The sequence below is a fragment of the Peromyscus eremicus genome, chromosome 23 (genome assembly GCF_949786415.1).
Source record: "Peromyscus eremicus chromosome 23, PerEre_H2_v1, whole genome shotgun sequence".
Lineage (NCBI taxonomy): Eukaryota > Metazoa > Chordata > Mammalia > Rodentia > Cricetidae > Peromyscus > Peromyscus eremicus.
This window is the reverse complement of record NC_081438.1, coordinates 42,891,822-42,913,289: the sequence shown is the minus strand read 5'-3', so window position 1 is coordinate 42,913,289 and position 21,468 is coordinate 42,891,822. Positions and strand designations below refer to the sequence as shown.

The window sequence follows — 21,468 nt, the reverse complement described above, 5'->3', positions numbered from 1 at the left end:
GTTTTTTTTTTTGTTTGTTTGTTTTGTTTTGTTTTTGTTAATGGATTTCTATGTGTATGAGTCTTTTGCTTACTGTGCTACATGAGACCCTCAAAAAACAAACAAACAACCCATCATAGAGATGTCTCTTGGGCTATTCCAACTCTGTACGGAATCTTTGCCGTTTTGTAGTCTCCTTAATTTTAATGTATGTAGGTAGGTGCTTTGCCGGCATATATGTCTACCTGCCACATGTCTGCCTGGTGCCCTTGGAGCCCCAGGAACTGGGGTTACAGATGGTTGTGAGCCACCATATGGGTGCTGAGAATTGAACCCAAATCCTCTGCCCTTTCGTAGTCGTACCCAACCACAGACGGTCTCACAAAAGTGCCTTCCTCCCTGAGACTCTACCAGAGGCTTATCTATCCTAAACTCGGCCCCTCGCAGGCTGGATCACAGAGTTCGTGGGCAGGAGACTCGGACCTGTCCTAAGCACGTCCCTTTTCAGGCCCCACCTCATCTCCGAAGACCAATCAAAAGCTTCTTCCTTCTATATCCCCACCCCTCTTCCCTCATGATTTTCCCAGGCTGGTGCTTCTTTAGGCCGTCGCAGTTGATGACGCTATCGAGGCGCGACTCAGGAAGGTCACACGGGCTCTTCCAACATGGCGGCGGCAGCTCTGCGGGGCGGCTGGTGCCGCTGTCCGCGGGTGAGCAGACGCGTGGGGCTAGGAGGGCAGAATTTAGGGGTTTAGACACTCAGCTTTCGAGACCTCCTTCTCTTCAGTCCCTGATCTCTCTTGGCTTTCCCTGTGGGTTCCACGGCTGGTTTGGGGTTGGGTCATTGGGTCAGCCGATGCTTGGGCAGGGAACAGGGAACGAGGCCTGAGGGCGGGAACCGATTCCTCACCCCTTCCCCGGCAACAAGCGGCAATGCGCTGACCTGCCCGGGAACTTGTCACCTCTCACTCTTCGGTGGATCTGATCCCACGTGCACGAGGAGTCCCTGGTGGTTGGGGAGGTGGTTCCCCGTGAAGAAAACATAGCCAGATGAAAGTTGTTTTCTTTAAAGTGACCCTCACAGTTCGCATTTGAATGTCCAGTTCTCTGCGGAGAGTGTTTCCAAACGCTCAGCGTGGAAGTGAGGGAGATAATTCATGCCCTGGATAAGACTCTTGGATTAGGTCAATGGCCTTTCATACACACTCACAATTTAGTTTTTCATACTGCTGTTGCTTGGCTCTGTTTCATTCGGGTAAGAAATCTGAAATTCAGAAAGGTTAAGCAATCTGCTCATAGCCCCATAGCTAGTCTAAAGCCCAAATCAGTATGATTCTATCGCTGACTGTTAAGAGGAAGGAAAATGTAAAACAAGTTATTTACACTCCCAAGAGCTCCTACCTTCAGTAACTGTAGGCATACTGGCACTTGGACACGTTTGGACCTTGAGAGCTTATTTGGAGGACCTACCTGGAGAGCACAGCAACGAGTATATGCTTGAGCAAAGAAAGGTCATCTGCTTTGACTAAGTGTGCAGCTTCAGGAAGAACACACATGGAGCTGTAAGTGAGGAAGGGGGAAAAAAAGAGACTAGCTAGCACATCATATGAATGAACCCTGACAGATAGTGGGCTGACAAATGATGGAGCCCGATCTCCTTCACTTCTGCACCTGTATAAGTTTGAGGTGTTACTAGTGATCACACAGCTAGGAAGAAATGGAGAAGAGGAATCCATAAAATGAAAAGTGGTTCTGGTAGGTCATTTAGTTTCAGTGCACCCATGCTGGACTCAGCTGCACACAGCTACAAGTTCATCATTTGGTAGAAGAAAGGGACTTTCTCATGATGTTACCTCGTTCTTTGCCCAGGTGGACTCTGCATTTAGAACCGTTGACCAGGATCTTATAAGTTTATTCCGTAGTTTTCCCTGGACCAAGAACTTATTGGTTTTTCTCTGAAAGTTCATGTCTATAAGTTTTCGGAGATCAGCAAAAGTGAAGTGGGCTTAACTAAAGATTGTTGTACGCTACATTTATACTACTCTCGTTGTTTCCTGGTACCTATCTATCTATGTTCTGCCAAGTTTCAGAGGTGGGAATAGGTCCTGGAGATGCAGATGCAACATATTCTCTTTCTGCCTAATTCCAATGGCTTCTCAGATTTTACAAAGGTTGCATATTAGCTAACAGCAGGCATGAAGTCAAGGTCAGCAAATGACTCACAGGTGACCTTCAGAGTCACCCATTTTTCTGAATGAATCTTTCTCTTTTCTTAACCAATTAGAGGTGCCTAGGCAGCGGAGTACAATTTCTCTCCAGCCACAATCTACCCCATGGTTCAAGCTACCAGATAAGCCGGCCACGAGGAGAGCTGACACTGGTGAGTGACCCAGGATGCCAACAAGCAGACTCAACAGAGGTCTGGAAAAAGAAAATCATGCCAACACAGTCACTTCAGGAAGAGTTCTGTGTTCTGGGCCTTCAGAGGTACAAAGAGCAGTAGACCTTGTTTCTAGATGTCCTCGGATATGCTTGGTCAGCCTCTTATTTTATTTTTCCAGCAACAAGGCACTCTTACTTCATAGAGTAATACATCCAGTTAGCTCTGATGGCTAGAAAAAGCATCGTGTATCGACTTACCTTCTCCCTCTCTATCTGTGGGTTCCTCACCAAGCTTGGTTATTTGAAGTATTGGAAAAGAGTCACTCCATCATTCCTTGGGTCTCATTGTGTCCAGGTCACTACTTCTCTTAGTGTGTCATGACTGAGTGAGGCAGGTAGCCTCAAATATGCATGCTGGCAAGAGCCTCTTCTCAGCTTCTTCCCGATCCTGTCCCGCAGCTAGGTGTGGGACAGGTCCCAGTAACTCCTTCCCCACTACTGCTCTCCCTTGGGGTTGACAAGAGCCAGGAAGGCAAGCGGCCTTTGACCCTGGGGCAAGCCTAACATGCATCAGCCACACATGGCCACTCCCGTTGACATTCTCTTCATTGTTCCTTAAACTGTTTTGTTTTAAGGATAGGAGTCATGTAGCTCAGGCTGTCTTCTGTGTAACTGAGAATCGCCTTGAACTCCTTGATCCTCTTGCTTCCCTCTCCTAAGTGCTGCAATTACAGGTCTGCACCACAGTGGCCTTGTTTTGGTATCTTACTTTTGACAGACTTTATCTTTTAGAACAGTTTTAGCTTTACAGAAAAATGAAACAGGCTGGGAATGTGGCTCCTAATGAATGCTTTCCTAACATGAACAAAGCCCTAGGTTCTGTCCCCAGCACAGCACACACTAGACAAAGAGGTGCACAGCTGTCATCCCAGCACTCTGGAGGTAGAAGGACCAGGAGTTCATGGTCATCCTTAGCTACTTAGCAGGTTAGAGGCCAATCTAGGTTACATGAGATCCTGTAAATAATAAATAGATTGGACCAGGCTTCATGATGCATGCTTTTAATCCTAGCACTCAGGAGGCAGAGGCAGTCAGATCTCTGTAAGTTACTCCACATAGAGAGTTCCAGAGTTCCAGCCTAGCCAGTGCTACATATGAGACTATCTCAACAACCCCTTACCCCTCACCCCCACAACAAACAAGCAAAATTAACTCATAAAAATTTAACAAAAAGTACAGAGGGTTCTCCCTAGCCACTTTCTCCCCTTTCCTGCTCACAGGTCCTTGTTAGTCATGTTTCCCATTGTGGGTGACATTGTTACAATCGATGAACCAGAGTGAATATATTGTTAAAATCTGAAATCTGGTTACATCAGGTTCATTTCTGTGTTATGCATTTCTGTGAGGTTATAACAAGTAGATAAGGATTTGTCTCTCATTGTAGAGAGAATCCAGAACAGTTTCACTAACCAGGCATGGTGGTGTACATCTGTAATCCCTAGCCCTTGAGAGGTGGAGGCAAGAACATCAGAAGTTCAGCTACATAACAAGTTCAAGACCAGCTCCCAGACCCTATCTCAGAACAAACCCTCTGCAAAGAACAGGGGCTCGTGAGATGACTCAGTGGGTAAAAGCCTCAGGACTTGAGTTTGGTCCCTGTAACCCACTTACAAGTTTTCCTCTAATTTCCTCCACACAGAAGCCATGGTCTTTGTTATCAAACAGCGTCACTGTCCCAAATGATGCTCTGGGCTGCACTTGTTCGTTCTTCTATCCCTTAGACCCTTTGACAACCATTAGTATTTGTACTGTCTCCATAGTTTTGCCCTTTTCAGAATGTCATTCTGTTGACTCACAAGGTTTGTGGCCTCTTCATACAGCTATATATCAGGTGGTTAGTTGTACGTAACAATATTACCTCCAACCAGGGAATGCACTTACAGCCCAGGAAATACAGAAGAAACCATGTTCACTGGCTCACTTAGACTAATGCTTAGCCAGGACTCCCTCCCTGCCCAGGAAATGGCACCATCCACTGTGGGCTGAGCCATCCTACCTTAATTATCAATCAAGGCACCCCGCTCCCCCAACAGGCCAATCTGATCCAGACAACCCCTTAGTTGAGATTCCTTTTTCTGGTTACAGTGACAAGTAATTGGTAGCATCTGACACAGTGTCGGTAGTTGCTACACTGTAATTTTAGGGACTAATTAAAGGAAAACAAATTTCTATGTGTTCAGTTTTGTTTTTTGTGGTGGTTTTTTTTTTTTTTTTTTTTTGAGACAAGGTCTTACTTACTATGTAGCCTTGGGTAGCCTGGAACTGGAACTTGTGATGTAGACCAAGCTGGCCTCAAACTCAAAGATCCAAGCCAGCTTTAACCTCAAAATCTTCCTACATCAGCCTCTGTTGTTGTGTTAAATTTATTTATTTATTTATTTTTACATTTGAAGAATAGTATGTGCCGTGGCATGTGTGTAGAGGTCAGAGGACAACTTAGAGGAATCTATTCATACCTTCCACTGTGTAGGTCTCAGGGATAGAACTTAGACATCGGTCTTTTTTTTTTTTTTTTTTTAAGATTTATTTATTTATTATGTATATAGAAGAGGGTGCCAGATCTCATTACAGATGGTTGTGAGCCACCATGTGGTTGCTGGAAATTGAACTCAGGACCTCTGGAAGAGCAGTCGGTGCTCTTAACCTCTGAGCCATCTTTCCAGCCCGGCATCAGTCTTTGGAGTGCTAGGATTACAGGATGTACAACTACACCTGGTGGCTTGGAAGCTTTGTTTGTTTTTGTTGTTGTTGTTGTTGTTGTTGGTTTTTTTTTTTTTTTTTGTTGGTTTTTTTTTTTTTTTGGTTTTTCAAGACAGGGTTTCTCTGTGTAGCTTTGCGCCTTTCCTGGAACTTGCTTTGGAGACCAGGCTGGCCTTGAACTCACAGAGATCCGCCTGGCTCTGCCTCCCAAGTGCTGGGATTAAAGGCGTGCGCCACCACCGCCCGGCTGTTTGTTTTTAACTATACAATTGTATAAGCCCATTTTTGTGCAAGTGTGTAACTGACTTAACATGCCCCCCCCCACCCTTCCTTTTCTTTCTTCTTTTTTTTTTTTTTTAATTATTATGTATACAGTGTTCTGCCTGCGTGTATTCCTGCAGGCCAGAAGAGGGCACCAGATCTCATCATAGATGGTTGTGAACCACCATGTAGTTGCTGGGAATTGAACTCAGGACCTCTGGAAGAGCAGCCAGTGCTCTTAACCGCTGAGCCGTCTCCCCAGTCCACCCGTCCTTTTCTTGAGCCTCCCACTAGTCCCTTTTGTTCCCCAGCTTTGATTGTACTTTCATATCATCTGTATACATACAACTTGATGTATCTATAAAATCTCACACCCACAACTGAGCAAGTGCACAAGTATTTGTCTGAGTGTAATTTAAATTCACTTAATATGATTATCTCCAATTTTCCAGAAGACCACATAACTTTATTTATTTATCTATTTATTTATTTACTTTTGGTTTTTTGAGACAGGGTTTCTCTGTGTAACTCTGTGTGTCTTGAAACTTACTTTGTAGACCAGGCTGGCCTTGAACGCAGAGATCCACCTTCCTCTGCCTCCCAGTGCTGAGATTAAAGGCATGCGCCACCATACCCAACCATGACTTTATTCTTTATGTCTGAAAAAAAAACAAAACCAAACTAAAAAAACCTCCATCCTCTTTGTGCATTTCCCTGTTGTTGGACACCTAGTTTGGTTCCGTATCTTACATACTGTGACTAGTGTGGTAATGAACATTGGTACATGAGTGTTTATTTTTGACTTGTTGATAACATCAATAGATATGAACCTGTGGACATGTAGGGCTTACTGTGGTGGCTTATCATGGGTATTTCTATAACTCAAATTTTGTTTAATTAAAGAAATATCTATTCACTGCTAAATACTGTAGCTAGAGTTTTCCTGCCTTGCCCACAGTCGGGACAAATCTTTGTCACCTGCCAGTCCCACAGCCGCTCAGACCCAACCAAGTAAACACAGAGATTTATATTGGTTACAAACTGTATGGCCATGGCAGGCTTCTTGCTAACTGTTCTTACAGCTTAAATTAATCCATTTCCGTTAATCTATACCTTGCCACATGGCTCGTGGCTTACCGGCATCTTCACATGCTGTTTGTCATCGTGGCAGCTGGCAGTGTCTCTCTGACTCAGCCTTCCACTTCCCAGCTTTATTCTCCTCCTTGTCCTGCCTATACTTCCTGCCTGGCCACTGGGCAATCAGTGATTTATTTATTGATCAATCAGCAACACATTTGACATACAGACCATCCCACAGCAAAATACCACTGTTACAGAAGGGAGGAAATCGGGCACCCAGTGGTAACAGATGTTACCGTGTGTGCCTTTCCAGTTTCTAAACTTTCCCTCTTTTCAATTTTACATTCTTTCTAGACCAAATCCTATTCTTCTGGGAACAGAAAAGGTTTTTTGTCAGGCTTGGTAGATAACATCAAGCAAGAATTAGCCAAAAACAAAGAGATGAAAGAAAGTATAAAAAAGTTCCGAGATGAGGCAAAGAAGTTAGAAGAGTCAGATGCCCTCCAGGAAGCCAGAAGAAAATACGTGAGTACCTCAGTCCTGTCTTTATTCCCTGGACCAGGGCTGCTGGGGAAGGTGGCGATGTCACAGCACTGATTCAAAGGTGCCAGGACAGGAACAGGCTGCCTAGGCTTCCTGGCCTTGCAGAGTGGCACAGTGTGGCACTGTGATTAGCCAGTGCAGGAATGGTCATAGCGTTTGCCAAGCCTGTGTGTTAGCATGTAAGAGATACTGGATCATCTGTGGCACTGTAGATAGATAGCACAGCGTGGTCATAAAAGTTATCACTTTGGGGAGATATCCAGTACATGCCAGATTGACTTGTGCATCTTGTGACTCATGACAGCTTGGAGCTATCATGCTAATAAGAAGTGGGTCATAGTGCTGGTGTGATCTACTGTTTGCTGCTATCTCTTCTTTTGTGTGTATGGTATGAGTTCATGTTGTATGTGTGCATGTGCATATTTATCCATGTGAAGGCCAGAGGACAGCGGCAGGTGTCTTTCTTGATTGGTAACTACCTTATCTTTTGAGATAGGGTCTTTCACTAAACCTGTAGCTCATTGATTTGGCTAGGCTAGCTGGCCAACACTCAGCATTAGGGATCCACCTGTCTCCGATGCCTGACACCATCCCTCCCCTCTCCCAACACTGGACAAATGAGCACATGCTTGCCTCAGCTTTTTGATTTTTACATATGTTCTGGAGATGAAAGGTTTTCATGCTTGTTTAGCAGGCACTGTATGCACTGGGCCACCTCTTAGCCTGGTTACTCCCTGATGTCTCTCTTTTTTTTTTTTTTAAGATTTATTTATTTATTATGTATATAGTATTCTGTCTGCATATATACCTGCAGGCCAGAAGAGGGTGCCAGATCTCATTACAGATGGTTGTGAGCCACCATGTGTTTGCAGGGATTGAACTCAGGACCTCTGGAAGAACAGTCAGTGCTCTTAACCTCTGAGCCATCTCTCCAGCCCCCCTGGTGTCTCTTGAACAGCCATCAAGCTCTGGCCACTGGGCCTAGTCTTAGCATTTTTGTACCATGCAAGTGCTCTGTGGAAAGGCACAGTGCCCCTGTCTACCAATGAACAGCTGAGCCTCAGAATGCCATGCCCATGGCCTGGGTCCCTCTGCATTCTGTTGATCTCCACCAGTCCCCAGCGAGGCCTTTTCCTTCTATGTATTCCCAAGCTATTTATTTGGATGACACTCCTATGTGGCTTCAGCCTGGTGGAAGGTGGCCTTGTCCCATCAGTAAAGGGTGAGTTATCTGGGAACAGAGCAGTCCAGGGACCCAAGATTGAGCTATAGAAGTCAAATGGCATTTCTGAGTAGTGGTTGGCAGGAACATCTCTTTCCAGTCAGAGAAAGACCCAGGGCTTGGGGATTCCGTGCTCTGGAGATGGCTGCCAGGTGGGTTGAGGCTGCTGTGCAATAAGAGCCCTCGGGATGGGCGTGCATGGGGTTGGAGCCCTTCACAGAGTTTCAGCAGCCAGGAAAATGATCCTAGAGACCTTTGGTTGGATGATCAAGTTCACTGTTGGATCCAAATAAAAAGAGGCAATTCTTTGACCCTAGAAAACCATCGAGTCAGAAACTGTGCGTACGAGTGAAGCGATAAAGAAGAAGCTTGGGGAGTTGACAGGGACAGTGAAGGAGGTAAGGCCCAAGGCTGACCTGACAACTGGGGATAAGGGAGGGCCTTCAAGAGTTTAGGGCCCTGAATCCCACTGGCACTCACAAGATGTAAGTGTTTAAGTTAGCCTGGGACGAGAATAGAAGGTAAAGTGGGGATTTCTGTTCTTCAGGCTGAAAATAGAAGGGAGGGACACTCCAACCCAGGTGAGGGTCGGGGGAGGGGGTGTACAGGCCCCTCCTAGAGCGGCAGCGTTCCATACTGGCATAGGCATCCTCTTCTCACTTTGGCTAATTGTTTCCTTGGAATCCCTTGGCTAGGAAGTCCCATTCCATCCCTACTCATTCCAGGGGGAATCCTGACCTGCAGAGGTGAAATGCAGTATTACTCTCGAGACTGTGTTATAGACCTGTGCGACATCCTCCCCTCTGTCTCTGTCTCAGTAGAGTCTTGACGAGGTCAGTAAGAGTGATCTTGGCCGGAAGATCAAGGAGGGGGTAGAAGAAGCTGCCAGGACAGCCAAGCAGTCAGCAGAGTCAGTGTCCAAGGGCGGGGAGAAGCTGGGCAAGACGGCAGCCTTCAAAGCCATCTCGCAGGTGAGTAAGCTTGGCCCAGGCCCTGCATGGGCAGGGACCCCCTAGGCTGGTGGCCCTCAGTGACCATGGGCCTGCTCTCTCCTGCAGGGTGTAGAGTCCGTGAAGAAAGAGATTGATGAGAGCGTACTAGGACAGACAGGGCCCTACCGCCGGCCTGAGCGGCTCCAGAAAAGGACAGAGTTTGCTGGAGCAAAGTTCAAAGAAAGCAAAGTGTTCGAGGCTAATGAGTAGGTCCCAGACAGGTCCCTCAGTGGTCCTGGCCACCTGGGGTCTGTTTCCAGGGTCCTCTGGGAGGTGCCTGTCCAGGTCTGTTTCTCTCCTCGGGGTTCCTGACTCCCTCCAGACAACTGGGGAATGGGAGAGGGGCGGGGCAGGAGGAGGAAGGAATGGTGGAGCTGAAGCTCTTGGGTGTGAAGCCATCCTCTGCTGCCCGTCCTCTGCTGCCCTTCCTCTGCTGCTCCTCCAGTGGTCACAGGACTGTGCAGGGCCCGGGGCTCTGCAGTTCACTCTAGCCACCTGCCTTCTCCCCCAGGGAAGCATTAGGGGTTGTGCTACACAAGGACTCCAAGTGGTACCAGCAGTGGAAGGACTTCAAAGACAACAATGTGGTGTTCAACCGTGAGTGTGGCCAGCCTGCTGGGGACTGGGTAGCACCGGGGTAGCAGATACTAGCCAGGCTCTACACAGAGCTCCGCTTTACAGAAGGAGAGATGGGATCACCTAAGGATGCACACCTCCTTAGGGCCCCCAGCCCATCTAGCTGTAGATTCTGTCACTAAGACACTAGGTGATCACCCCTCAGAGAAGAGTTAGGGTGTTAGGAGCCCTGGGATTGACAGAGGTGGTGGGACTGGTCTTCACTTTTCAGCCAGGCACAAGATTTCTCCAGCATCTGAACAGGAGAGCCACTGGCTACATACCTTGGTTCCTTCCCCTGTGAGGACTACTAGAGGCCTGTGTTTCCTCTGTAGTGGAGGCAACAGCCAGCAGGGGTGGCATCCCAAATTTTGCACAGTCCCTTTGGGGCTGTAGCTGAGTTTCTGCATTTTTGCAGGTAGGTGGATAGCTAATCCACATGCTAAGATGAGGAAAGTTGAGGCCCACAGTTGGCTTGCCTAGATCTGACCCATGTCAAGAAGGGGAGTCTTGCAGGGAGTTCCTAGGAACTGGAGTCAGGGCACATTACCAGGAAGGGCCTCCTAAGTCCTGTGCATCCTCCGTAGGCTTCTTTGAGATGAAGATGAAGTATGATGAGAGTGACAATGTTCTCATCCGGGCATCCCGGGCCTTAACCGACAAAGTCACTGACGTGCTGGGTGAGTGTGGCTTCAGGACCATCCTGTCTGCCGTGGCTGCAGCCAGGGGTGGAAGGTAGGCCCTAACCCGAGGGCTCATCTCCCTGCAGGTGGCCTTTTCTCCAAGACAGAAATGTCAGAGGTGCTCACGGAGATCCTGAGAGTGGACCCAACCTTTGACAAGGACCGCTTTCTTCGACAGTGTGAGAGTGACATCATCCCCAACATCCTAGAGGTGTGAGCTATACTGCAACTGTGGTGGGGCCCTGGCCTGCTGGACACTTCTCCCCATTTCGGGTGGTACCCTAGGACTGAGTCTAGATTACCTCAGGGGAACCGAGTTGCTCAGGCTGTTTTCTTAGCAGATACTTTGCTCCTGGGCTGCTTACCTGACTGCTGCTGCTGCACCCTAGGTTATGTCTCTTAACTTTCCCCACCTACAGAGTTCTGCGCCCTACCTATGACAGGGCTCTCAAAAGTGGGCACTAGCCCTCAATCTTTGCTCTGTACTGGCTCCAGTGATGGTCACTGTGGGGCAGGATAGCTCCAGGATGGGTTTCTCTCTGTCTTTGTGGTCTGACAGTCATGTCTCTTGTCCCTGAAGCTCTGCACTGTGCCTTTGGATACAGTTTTCCTGGAGCCATCTGGGGACAGCCCAAGGGCCCTGGCTTTTTGGGCATCAGGGAGAAGCAGACAGCCACTGCATTTGTGTTCAGACCCGGGGTGCCCTGGCCAGACCAGAGCTGAGGTCTGGAGCCACTGTCTCTGGCAGTCCTGACATTCATACTCAATTGCTCTTGCCTCTTTGGTTTGTAAACCAGGAGATCATGTCTTGTTCAAGTCACAATGCATTGTCTGTCTGTCTTTACCTCTCGGAAGCACCCAGAGTATGGCAGGATCTGGGGCAGCCCTACAGGAAAGCCCACCAACCCCAGGCCTTACTCTTCCCACTCACCTCCAGGTGCTTCATCCTGTCCTCTCTGCAACTTCTCAGCTCCTTCTCACTCTGGGCAGAGCTGGGAGGAGGTGGGAAGGGAGCGAGCAAGCGAGCACCAAGAACAGCAGGTGTTAGTTACCCAGGCAGCCTCTGGGGACATGCCCTAGCTGATTGTTGCTTTCTCTCTGGGCACCTCCCTCCCTCTCTTCAGCAGAACTAGCCCTGGTTTTTGTGGCTATGTCGTCTGCTCCCCTCTGCAGCCTGCCTCATTTCTAGCTGCCCAGAGCCTGGTCCTCAGGGAGGTAGAGTTGGAAGACAGCTCCTCCACTGTGAAGGCTCCCTTGCTCTCCCTGCATTTCCTCATCCTGCACCCAGAAGACCAGAGCTGTGAACATTAATGCAGGGACTTGCCCCCTCCCATCCGGGACATCCACAGCTGCCTGCCACCTGACCCAGCCTCCCTCTCTTCCCCAGGCCTAAGCGAATGGGCAGGAGTCCAGGGGTCTCCAGGAAAGGCTGCTTCCAGAGACTGTTCTCAAGCATTCTGCTGCAAAAGCCCACTCACCTTCTCATGCTTGTTTTTCCCTTTTCCCTATTTAGGCCATGATTTCTGGGGAGCTTGACATTCTCAAAGACTGGTGCTATGAAGCTGTGAGTACTGCTTTTCTCATTTTAGCCAAATGGCAAAGCAAAGCAAAAAAAAAAAAAAAAAAAAAAAAAGGCAGAAGGGCTGGGGATGCCTCAGGCCAGACATTTTCCTAGCATGTATGTTGTCTTGGGTTCCATCCCCAGCACTGCAAAGACAAATAAGTAGTATAGAAGTCTGCTTGGGTGGCTCTGACCTATGTCCAGTGGGAGAGAGGGCCTCGTGTCTGATATACTTGGTTCCCACAGAGCTCAACAGCCCATCCATCTCCCCTTTCTTCTGTGTGTGATGCACAGGTACCTACAGGTCAGGCACTGAGTCTTCAGCTGGAAGTTAGAAATGTCAGAAATGATCCCTTCTCTGTTTGGTGCCTAATGCGAAGCCTGATCCATAGCTGCCAGTCTCCTGGCTCCCCTTTCTCTACCTGAACCTTCTGACCCCTCATCATAAACTAATTTTAGTTATAGTCTGTTTTTATGTGGTTGGTGCTGAGGTGTCATGAGTGCATGAAGCTGGGTTCTCCTATCGAACTGTATCTTCAGCTTTGTGAATTGATGGGGGGGTGTCATGTGGCATATGTATCTGTGTATGGTGTGTGGGTGTGTGTGCATGTTTATGTGGTGTGTGGGTGTATATGCGCACACACACACACACACACACACACACACACACACACACACACGCAGGCACATGCATCTGGAGGCTTAAAGATTGATGAAGGTTGATGACAATCGATCACCACCTTATGTGGAGGCAGAGTCTTCCCTGAGTGCAGAGCTTACTGTTTCAGCTGGCCTGGCTAGGCAGCTTGTCCAGGGCTTCCCTGTTTCCACCTATTGGGCTCTGGACTTAGAAAGCCTCCACCCTGTCCATGTGTTATGTGGGTTCTTGGATCCAGACTCCACTCCTCAGGCTTGCACAGAAAGTGCGTTACCAGCGGAGCTGTCTCCCCAGCACCCATAAACTAGTTTTGATTAAAGAGAATTGCAAAAATGATTTATGCCATGGATTGATGTGAGATTTCCAGTGTGGCCTGTTGTCTCTTTTCTGTCCTGGTTCAAGTGGCTATGACCAGGACCCCATGTAAGATGGCCTGGAATGTGCAGGTTGGGGGCCTCAAGTTCAGAAAGAGGATAGAAGAGGTCACTTGAGTGTTTGAAGTTCCCCTGGCACTCCTGAGCCCCACATGGTGCCCCTCGTGGTGATTGTGGGAGTTAACTGTGAATACTGAAGTATAATGTGTCCCAGCAGGTCCTCCCTCTAATAAGATAATGTAACACAGATCAAAACAGAAGTATGGTTAGACTTCCCGCCCGAGGACGAACACTGTGTCCTGATGATGCCCCAGCTGCTTCCCGGAGTCAGGGCTCAGAATCCCAGGGTCACTGTCAGAGCAGGCTGTGGGGAGGCCAGCATCTTTCCCAGGAGCACATGCCGTCTGCTCACTCCTGGCAGCCTCCCTGTCCCCATGGAACTCCTGCTTTCGTCTGGTCTGGTCAGGCCACCTCACCTCACCCTGCTGGCTTCTGGCTGTCTCTCCAGGCAGGGTTGTGGGGTTTTTGTTTTGTTTTGTTTCCTCCAGCTTCTTTGTGTGAAGCAATCTAGGGCCCTTTTTTTGGCTCATCCAATTCTGCACCCAGCTCACAAACAGCTTGGGAAAAGCAGAGACTTGTCAGGTTTTCTTTTGAAATACTCCCCTGCACTGTGACTAAGCCAGCGGGCATTTATGAGAGGAGCTGGAGTCAGTCGGAGTCCTCCTCCCCCTCCTTGTCTCCTTCCTCCTTTGGAGCCACAAAGTTGTGGCTGATCCTCTACCCAAGAATGGCCTAGTACCCCCTAGAACACAGCTGAAATTCTAGTTGCTTCCAATGAGGTGTTTTTAAAATGTTGTCTTAAAGAAGTCCATGGTTCTGCAGGGGTATAGCTTTGTTTTTATAGTGCTGGCCTAACATGCCGGAAGCCCTGGGTTTGACACTCCATACTGCATATACTGGGTGATGGAGACATATGCTTACCATCCCACTACTGGGATGTTCAGAGTCATCTTTTGCTACATAGAATTCAAGGCTATCTTGGGCTATATGAAACTCATCTCTATAGCAACAAACAGCAGAAACCCACCAGCTGGGGTTGGCACTGTTTTGTGTGTGTGTGTGATGTACATGTGTGCTTGTGCCGTGATGCATTTGTAGAGGTCATAGAACAATCTCAAGCGTTGATCCTCATCTTCCATCTTGTGTGGGACAGGTTCTCTTGTTCACCACTGTGTGTACACCAGGCTAGCTGTCCCAAGAGCTTCCAGAGATTTCTCCTGTCCCCACCTCCTATCTCACTGCAGGAATGCTGGGATTACAGACAAGTGCTGCTATGCCCAGCTTTACATGGGTTACAGAGATTTGAACTCACACTTGTGTAGCAAGCGCTTAGTCTACTGAGCCACTTGCCCAGCCCAGCCGCTTGTCCCCCTGCCCCCTTTAAGTCAGTGCCTCCAAAGCCTTTTTCTATCCTTGTTGCCTCCAAGCTCAGTGAAACTGCTCTCTAGCATGTAGCCAAATGTCCCTGAGGCTCTTGGGGCAGTGGAGAGTGGCACCTTGGATGTTCTATGAGAGAGGCCACCCAAGCAGAAAGTTCCAGAGCAGCCCACAGATTGGGACCAATCCTAGAAAAGACATCTGATTCCAGGCCAGGATTCTAGGGGAGGTGAATCTGGGAGCAGTAGAGATCGGCCAAGAGTTCACCCGCTTACCCTGGGAGTGTCCTTTGGATGATGCTGTGGAATTACCTACTACACTGATTGATACTGCTCCCACTTTGGAATATGGCTCTTTCCATAATGAGAAGCAAGTGTTCAGTTCTGGCCAGCGAAGAGTGGCATCTTTCTGGGCTTGGACTTATTTGTTCTCTTGGCTTCGGCCCCTCCAACTTGTGGGGCCTGTGAACATGGCACCACCTTTGGGTGTGTTCCAGCCTCCATCAGGGACTGACCACATGGGCCTCTTGCCTCTCATTGCAGACCTACAGCCAGCTGGCCCACCCTATCCAGCAAGCCAAGGCTCTGGGCTTCCAGTTCCACTCCCGAATCCTGGACATCAGCAACGTGGACGTAAGTCACCCAAGGAAAGGAGTGGTCAGTATGAAGCCCCAGCTGACATAACCAATTAAACAAGGCCAGGCCTGCTGGTTCCCACTACTCAAGGCAGGAAGCTCTTGAGTTCAAGGCCTGCTTAGGCTACAGAGTGAGTTCCAGGCTAATCTGGGTAATAATGACACTATTTCAAAAGAAAAAGTAAAAAGAGGCCTAGGCTCAGTGGTAAGAGTTCTGGCCTAGCATATGTAAGACCCTGGAGTTGAATTCTTAGTACAACAACAAACAAAAATGTATGGCCTGCCTCATGAAGCTTTTCATGTTTCTGTGATTGGAGTACAAGTGATCCTCAGCTAAATGATGTGTCTTAAATTATTAGTTGATGTTTGGTTGGTTTGCAGTGGGTGGACTGAGGAGGCTAGTGACCAAGTCAAGGGCCTTGTCTATAGTAGGAAGTGCTCTGTCAATGAGCTATACTTTGGCCCTTTCTCTGTCTCTGTCTGTGTCTGTCTCTGTCTCTCTCTTAAGATAGGGTAGCACTCTGTAGCACTCGCTGGCCTGGAACTTATTATATAGACCAGGCTGACCTCAAACTCACACTCATTGCTTCTGCGTCCTAAGTGCTTGGATTAAAGGCCTGGGCCACCATGCTAGAGATTGTGTTTGTTTGTTTTCTTTTGTTTTTAACTTCTTTTTTTTTTTTTTTTTTTTTTTTTGGTTTTTCGAGATAGGGTTTCTCTGTGTAGCTTTGCGCCTTTTCCTGGAACTCACTTGGTAGCCCAGGCTGGCCTCGAACTCACAGAGATCCGCCTGGCTCTGCCTCCTGAGTGCTAGGATTAAAGGCGTGCGCCACCACCACCCGGCTTGTTTTTAACTTCTTGATGGTGCAAAAGTGATTATTGCATAGTAGTGAATTTGGTTGAAACCATACTTCAAATTTTACTCAAAATTCTGTCAGGTCTGAGAAGATGGCTCCATGGGTAAGAGCACTTGCTGTAAAAGCAAGAGATGTTGAGTTTAAAAAGCCAGGCTTGGCTATTCATGCTTATAACCCCAAACATTTATGTGGAAACAAGCAGGTCCTGGGAGATTGCTGGCCAGCCAGCCTGGCCGAGATGTTGAATGTAAGGTTCAGTAAGAGACCCCATCTCAAAAACAAGGTGAAAAGCAGTAGAGGAAGATCCTGTTACCCTCTTCTGGTTTTTATTTGTGTGCACGTATTAGCACACATACTAATCACATAGAAATGACAAATAAAAAGGAAAATTCTATGCAGTGAGCCAGACATGGTGGCACACACCATAATTCCAGCACTCTGGAAGTTGAGGCAGGAGGATCCCAAAAGTTCAAGGACAATCTGGGTTAAATAATTAAACCATATTTAAAAAAAAAAAAAAAAGAATACCATATAACAGCTTTATTTATTATAAAATAGATTTGTTGGTTGGATGTGATAGTTCTAGCATCTGAAGGCCGAGGCAGTGGAATTCAGGGCCATATAGTGAGTTTGAGACCAGCCTGGGTTACTTGAGTCGTGTCAAAATCAAAATGGGCTTTGTATTAGATAATTTTGTTCATGTAAAGACCAACTTACTTGCTAGGATGCATATTACATCTGGTATTTTAGTGAGTTTTCGATATTTTCTGTTTGCGGGGGGGAATTGTAGACAGGGTTTCTCTGTGCAGCTCTGGCTGTCCTGGAACTCATCTGTAGATCAGGCTGGCCTTGAACTCACAGAGATCCGCCTGCCTCTTCCTCTCCAGTGCTGGGATTAAAGGCGTGCACCACCACCAAGCCTAGTCAATGATATTTTCAAGTGGGTTTATCAGGATGCCCCTCATCCTACATCCAGGAGCACCTGTGCTGTTGGGCCCCTGGTGAGCGTTGCCAAGGCCTTGGTGCCCTTGAGCCCCACTGCAGTGGCGTTTCTGCCTCTGTAGCATGGCCTAACAGGCAGTTGAGCTTCAGTCACAGACTTCTTCCCTGGTGGCAGCTGCAGGCAAAGCAGAGCCAACTTCTTGCCCTCCCTCACCCCCAATCTGGGAACAGGGAAGTCCCACAGTGAAGGCCTGGTGTTGTCTATAAGAAGGAACCCAAAGTGGCGGAGGGGTACCATGCTTTTATCAGGGCAAGGTGTCAGGCCTCTTTCCTACAGGGTGCAGCTTTGGGGCTTTTCATCTCCAGGGTAGTGGGAGGGTATGCTATTCTGAGGCCCGTGCTTCTTTATTGCCTGCAGCTGGCCATGGGCAAGATGATGGAGCAGGGCCCTGTGCTGATCGTCACCTTTCAGGCTCAGTTGGTGATGGTGATCAAGAACCCCAAAGACGAGGTGGTTGAGGGTGACCCGGTGAGTGGGGATTGAGGGAATGGAGGTTTGGGACAGCTTCTCACACAGAAAGCCCTATGCATACCTGCCCAGCATAGACCCCGGCTTGGAGCCAGGAGGGTTCTGGAATTGAAGAGAAACAACTAGGAGTTGGGACCTTTTTGAAGTCAGAGGATCCACCATCTTGTCTGAGCAGTGACCAGAGCCAACAGTCCCAGGCACCCCTCCCTGGCCCCTCCCAGAGTCTTCCTTGCCTCCCTCAGAAGCCTCCCCTGGACACCCACCAAGCCTGGCCCCTCACTCTGCCGGGTCTCCACAGGACAAGGTGCTACGCATGATGTACGTGTGGGCACTCTGCAGAGATCAGGAAGAGCTCAACCCTTATGCTGCCTGGCGCCTCCTGGACATCTCAGCTTCCAGCACAGAACAGATACTGTGAGGGCAGCGATGGAGTCTAGGCAGCTGAGGAGCTAGACCTTCGTGGGACAGAGTCTCCCTGAGGCAGCTTGGCACAAGACTATGTATGGCCCCTGCCGCAAGTTCTTCAGGGCAGCTGTGAAACCAGCTGGACAACAAACGGGATGGAGGTGCCTCGCAGGGTTGGGATGTTCCCCAGAATGCTACAGGGGGGGAGGGCTGGTAGTGTCAAGAGGCCCCAGCCCAGGAACTCCTGTGGGCAGTGGGGTAAGGCCTGGCCTGCTGTTCTAAGTAGTCCACTGGCATTGCCTGCCAGGCCACTCACTTTAGGTCCTTATTTTTTTTTCCTTTTAATCAATGCTCTTACTTCCTGTACATAAGCCTAAGATCTGGACATAATAAAACACCAAAGCGCAGAAGAGCCATTTGAACAGTCTGAAGTGTACGTCTCTGCTGGGAAGGCTGGGACGGAAGGCTTGTCATAGAGAGACCTTCAAGGTCAGGGGAGGATTGTGGCCAGATAGGGTGCCGCTTTCTCAGTCCAGGACCCTGCCCTCTTCTGGGGAGAATAACCACCCTAGCTATCTGGGGTCTCTGTTGAATTGGGGGTTCCCTGAGACTGAGCAGCTTAAACACTAATGGCCGGTGCCTGGGGGCATCAGGATCCTCCTAAAACAGAGATTGGGATGAGGGGTCAGCCAGGAAGAATAGAGATACAGACACAAAGGTCAGGGTGAGGCTTCCGTGGTGGAAGTTAGCAACTACCCACACCCTGGTGAGGTCCTGGGTGCTCTGGGAGTTGGAGCTGGGGTTGTCTCTGCAGGCACTAGTGGTGGGTAGGTCCAGTCTCCCGGTAGGCAGGCCGGGGCGGGGTCACAAGCCCAGGCACTGCTCCCAGCACAGCTTCCACCCTCGCGGCCCCGCCCCCGTCGCCATGGGAACAGCCGCGGCGGCCCGGCTGGCGCGCGTCTCTCCTTCCTCCTTCGGTCTCCACCGCTCCAGGGGCGGGTGGGGTGGGCTGAGCCGGGGCTGCCACAGCCTCCGCCACTACCGCCGCCACCCCGGGAAGACCAGAGCAGAGCAGCGCACGAGTCCCGGGAGAGAGAGGGGCTGCGGGGCGGCCGGTCCCCGTCTAGGACCAAGGGTGAGGGGGGCGCGCTGTGGCTGGGGAGGCGGTGACGGGTGGGGGAGGGGGTCTTGGGCCGCGGAGAACAAAGGGAGCGGGATGGGGGCCAGTTTAAACCGTGCAGCTCGGGTCCCTGGCCCAGCGCGTTCGCACCTGTTGTGCGCGGGCTGGGCGGATCTGAGTAGCCCTGTCCTGGCTCTCAGGGACCCCACTTGCGAGCACTGCTAGAGTTGGGTACCCTCGTGGCTGTGGCGGCGGAGCACACAGGCTGGGCATGGGCGTAGCCCGGAGACGGCAGCACGGACAGGGACGATGTTGAGGATACTGCAAAGGGGCGACTCCAGAAGGGGTGGATGGAGGTGCAGGGAGGGCGTAGCCTCATCCCGGCGGACCCCGGGGTGGGCACCCCTCTCTCCGCAGGGCGCGCGGCGATGTGAGCTATGAGCGCGGCGTGGACACTGTCACCGGAGCCGCTGCCGCCATCGACGGGGCCCCCGGTGGGCGCGGGCCTGGACGTCGAGCAACGCACGGTGTTCGCCTTCGTGCTCTGCCTGCTCGTGGTGTTGGTCCTGTTGATGGTGCGCTGTGTGCGCATACTGCTAGACCCCTATAGCCGCATGCCCGCCTCGTCCTGGACCGACCACAAGGAGGCGCTCGAACGAGGGCAGTTCGACTACGCGTTGGTGTGAGGGGGCACGGGGTCCCGGGCCGGTCCTCCGATCCCGAGAGGGCCCGAGAGGGCCGGCCCGGTGGAGGAATGCCACAAGCCTGGACTGCACTCAGTATTGTAACCCAGATGCCCTAGCCCGAAGTTGAAGGCGCTCGGAGAAATCCAGTCCTTACCCCCTTAGCCGCCCATCTCCCTTCCTGGCCGGGCCAGAACCCCACCTGGTGCCTTTATCTGCCCTGTCCCCGTCTCTCTGCACACTCATCCTCACTGCTGTTCCCTAAACTCTGTTTCCCTAGTGGGCGAATCATCTCGCACCAACCTCATCCTTCCCCAGCTACCAGGCATGAGTGTTACATCCTTTCCTGAGAGTGCGGACTCCTCTATCCTTGTCTTCTTTCCCCTACTGTGATCATCGCCAATTTCAAGGCGCTCCTTGAGTTCTGGCCCTGGCAGGCAGGCTCTCTTCAGTTCACTGTGGATGCTGCCTACCTACAATGCATGGTACAGCCTGCCCCAGAGACAGACCCGAAACCCCACCACGGCTGCTGCTGTGTAGAGAATGTCTGCACTTTATGCAGGAGGAGTACACGCAGGCCTGTCCCCCTCCCAGCCCCAGCCCAGGTTAGAGTGCCTTTCCTCTGCCTCCCACCTCCCGTCTCCATGTCCCCACAGCCTTCCCTTGCCTTTTCACTCCTCCCTGCTTCTGAACGATGGAGATGATAATAAAAGCTATTATTGAGCGCTTACTGCATGCCAAGCAGAGTGCTGAGTTAGCTAGTCCTGTTCTTAGCCCGTTTGCTTCTGGGAATTTGTGAGAAAGCCAAGCCCCTGTTAGGATCCCCATTCTCCAGGGTAGGGGACTGAAGTCCAAGCTGCTAGAACGACTTGCCTGCCACAGGCCGTTGATCTGAAATTAGAAGCCAGATCTGCTGTTTTAACTGCTGCCTAGTCCTGCAAATACCCAATTTCATACACAACCTTTCAGTAGCTTTGGAGGGGGTGGGGGGAGGCTAACAGTCATCTCCATCCCCCTAGCTCATGGCATAGTTGAGACACCCCACACATACACTCTTTCCCCCTTGACCCAGGGAGTCACTGGGGACTATGGGGAGCTAGGATGGGGTACCTCCAGCTATCCTGGAGGTTGTTTTCCAAAAACCAAACTGCAGCCCCCAAACTGCTGAGCCTGATCCCTCCTGTCCCCACCATCCAGTGTGCCTCAGAACCTGTGGGTTTGGCTTTGTGGGCCTGTGACCATGGAGTGGGCTGGCTAGGCTCCATAGTCTGCCTGGGAGATGTGTTGTGAGCCTGAGGGAGCCGTGTGCAATGTGTGTGGGGAGAATCGAGCCTTTCTATAAAAGGAAAGCCAGGCGAAGGCACAGCTCAGGGAACAGAAATTTTACTCACTCTCAGACAACTCGTTAGGCTTGGGGGAGGGTGCTATCATGGCAGGGCACCTAGTTTCCCAAAAAGAGGCCTAGCTCCTCAGGCATGTCCTGTACTTCATACTCACAGGGAAGTTGGAGCTTATGGTGGGAAGCCCAACAGCAAAAGGCAAGTGTGGGGTCTTGGGTTTCAACTACGACTCCACCACTGCCCCCAGCTCTAACCCACACCATCCTAAACCCCCTCCAGTTCTGCCTCCCTCCTCCCTTCATTTCCAAGGGTGGTTGAGGCTCCAAGGCCACTTGAAGGGGCTTTCCCGTCTTCCTCCACCTCTCTGCTCATCCCCCAGAGGAATCCACCTCTTACCTCCCTGGAACCAGG

General features: G+C 50.1%; 2 protein-coding genes across 2 annotated transcripts; both read left to right on the top strand.

The window, feature by feature from the left end:
* The first annotated feature begins 569 nt into the window (after window positions 1-569).
* Window positions 570-18,336, top strand: Timm44 (translocase of inner mitochondrial membrane 44). The gene is made up of 13 exons (XM_059249206.1): window positions 570-689; window positions 2,264-2,359; window positions 6,817-6,987; window positions 8,545-8,625; window positions 9,049-9,198; window positions 9,286-9,425; window positions 9,731-9,816; window positions 10,422-10,514; window positions 10,604-10,728; window positions 12,031-12,081; window positions 15,090-15,179; window positions 17,399-17,509; window positions 17,808-18,336. Exons 1-13 carry the CDS (start codon window positions 645-647, stop codon window positions 17,925-17,927), a joined length of 1,359 nt encoding a protein of 452 aa, XP_059105189.1. The 5' UTR covers window positions 570-644; the 3' UTR covers window positions 17,928-18,336.
* Window positions 18,337-18,849: 513 nt separating this feature from the next.
* Window positions 18,850-19,758, top strand: Ctxn1 (cortexin 1). Its single transcript, XM_059249208.1, has 2 exons — window positions 18,850-19,049; window positions 19,452-19,758. Exon 2 carries the CDS (start codon window positions 19,472-19,474, stop codon window positions 19,718-19,720), a length of 249 nt encoding a protein of 82 aa, XP_059105191.1. The 5' UTR covers window positions 18,850-19,049; window positions 19,452-19,471; the 3' UTR covers window positions 19,721-19,758.
* The last annotated feature ends 1,710 nt before the right edge of the window (window positions 19,759-21,468 follow it).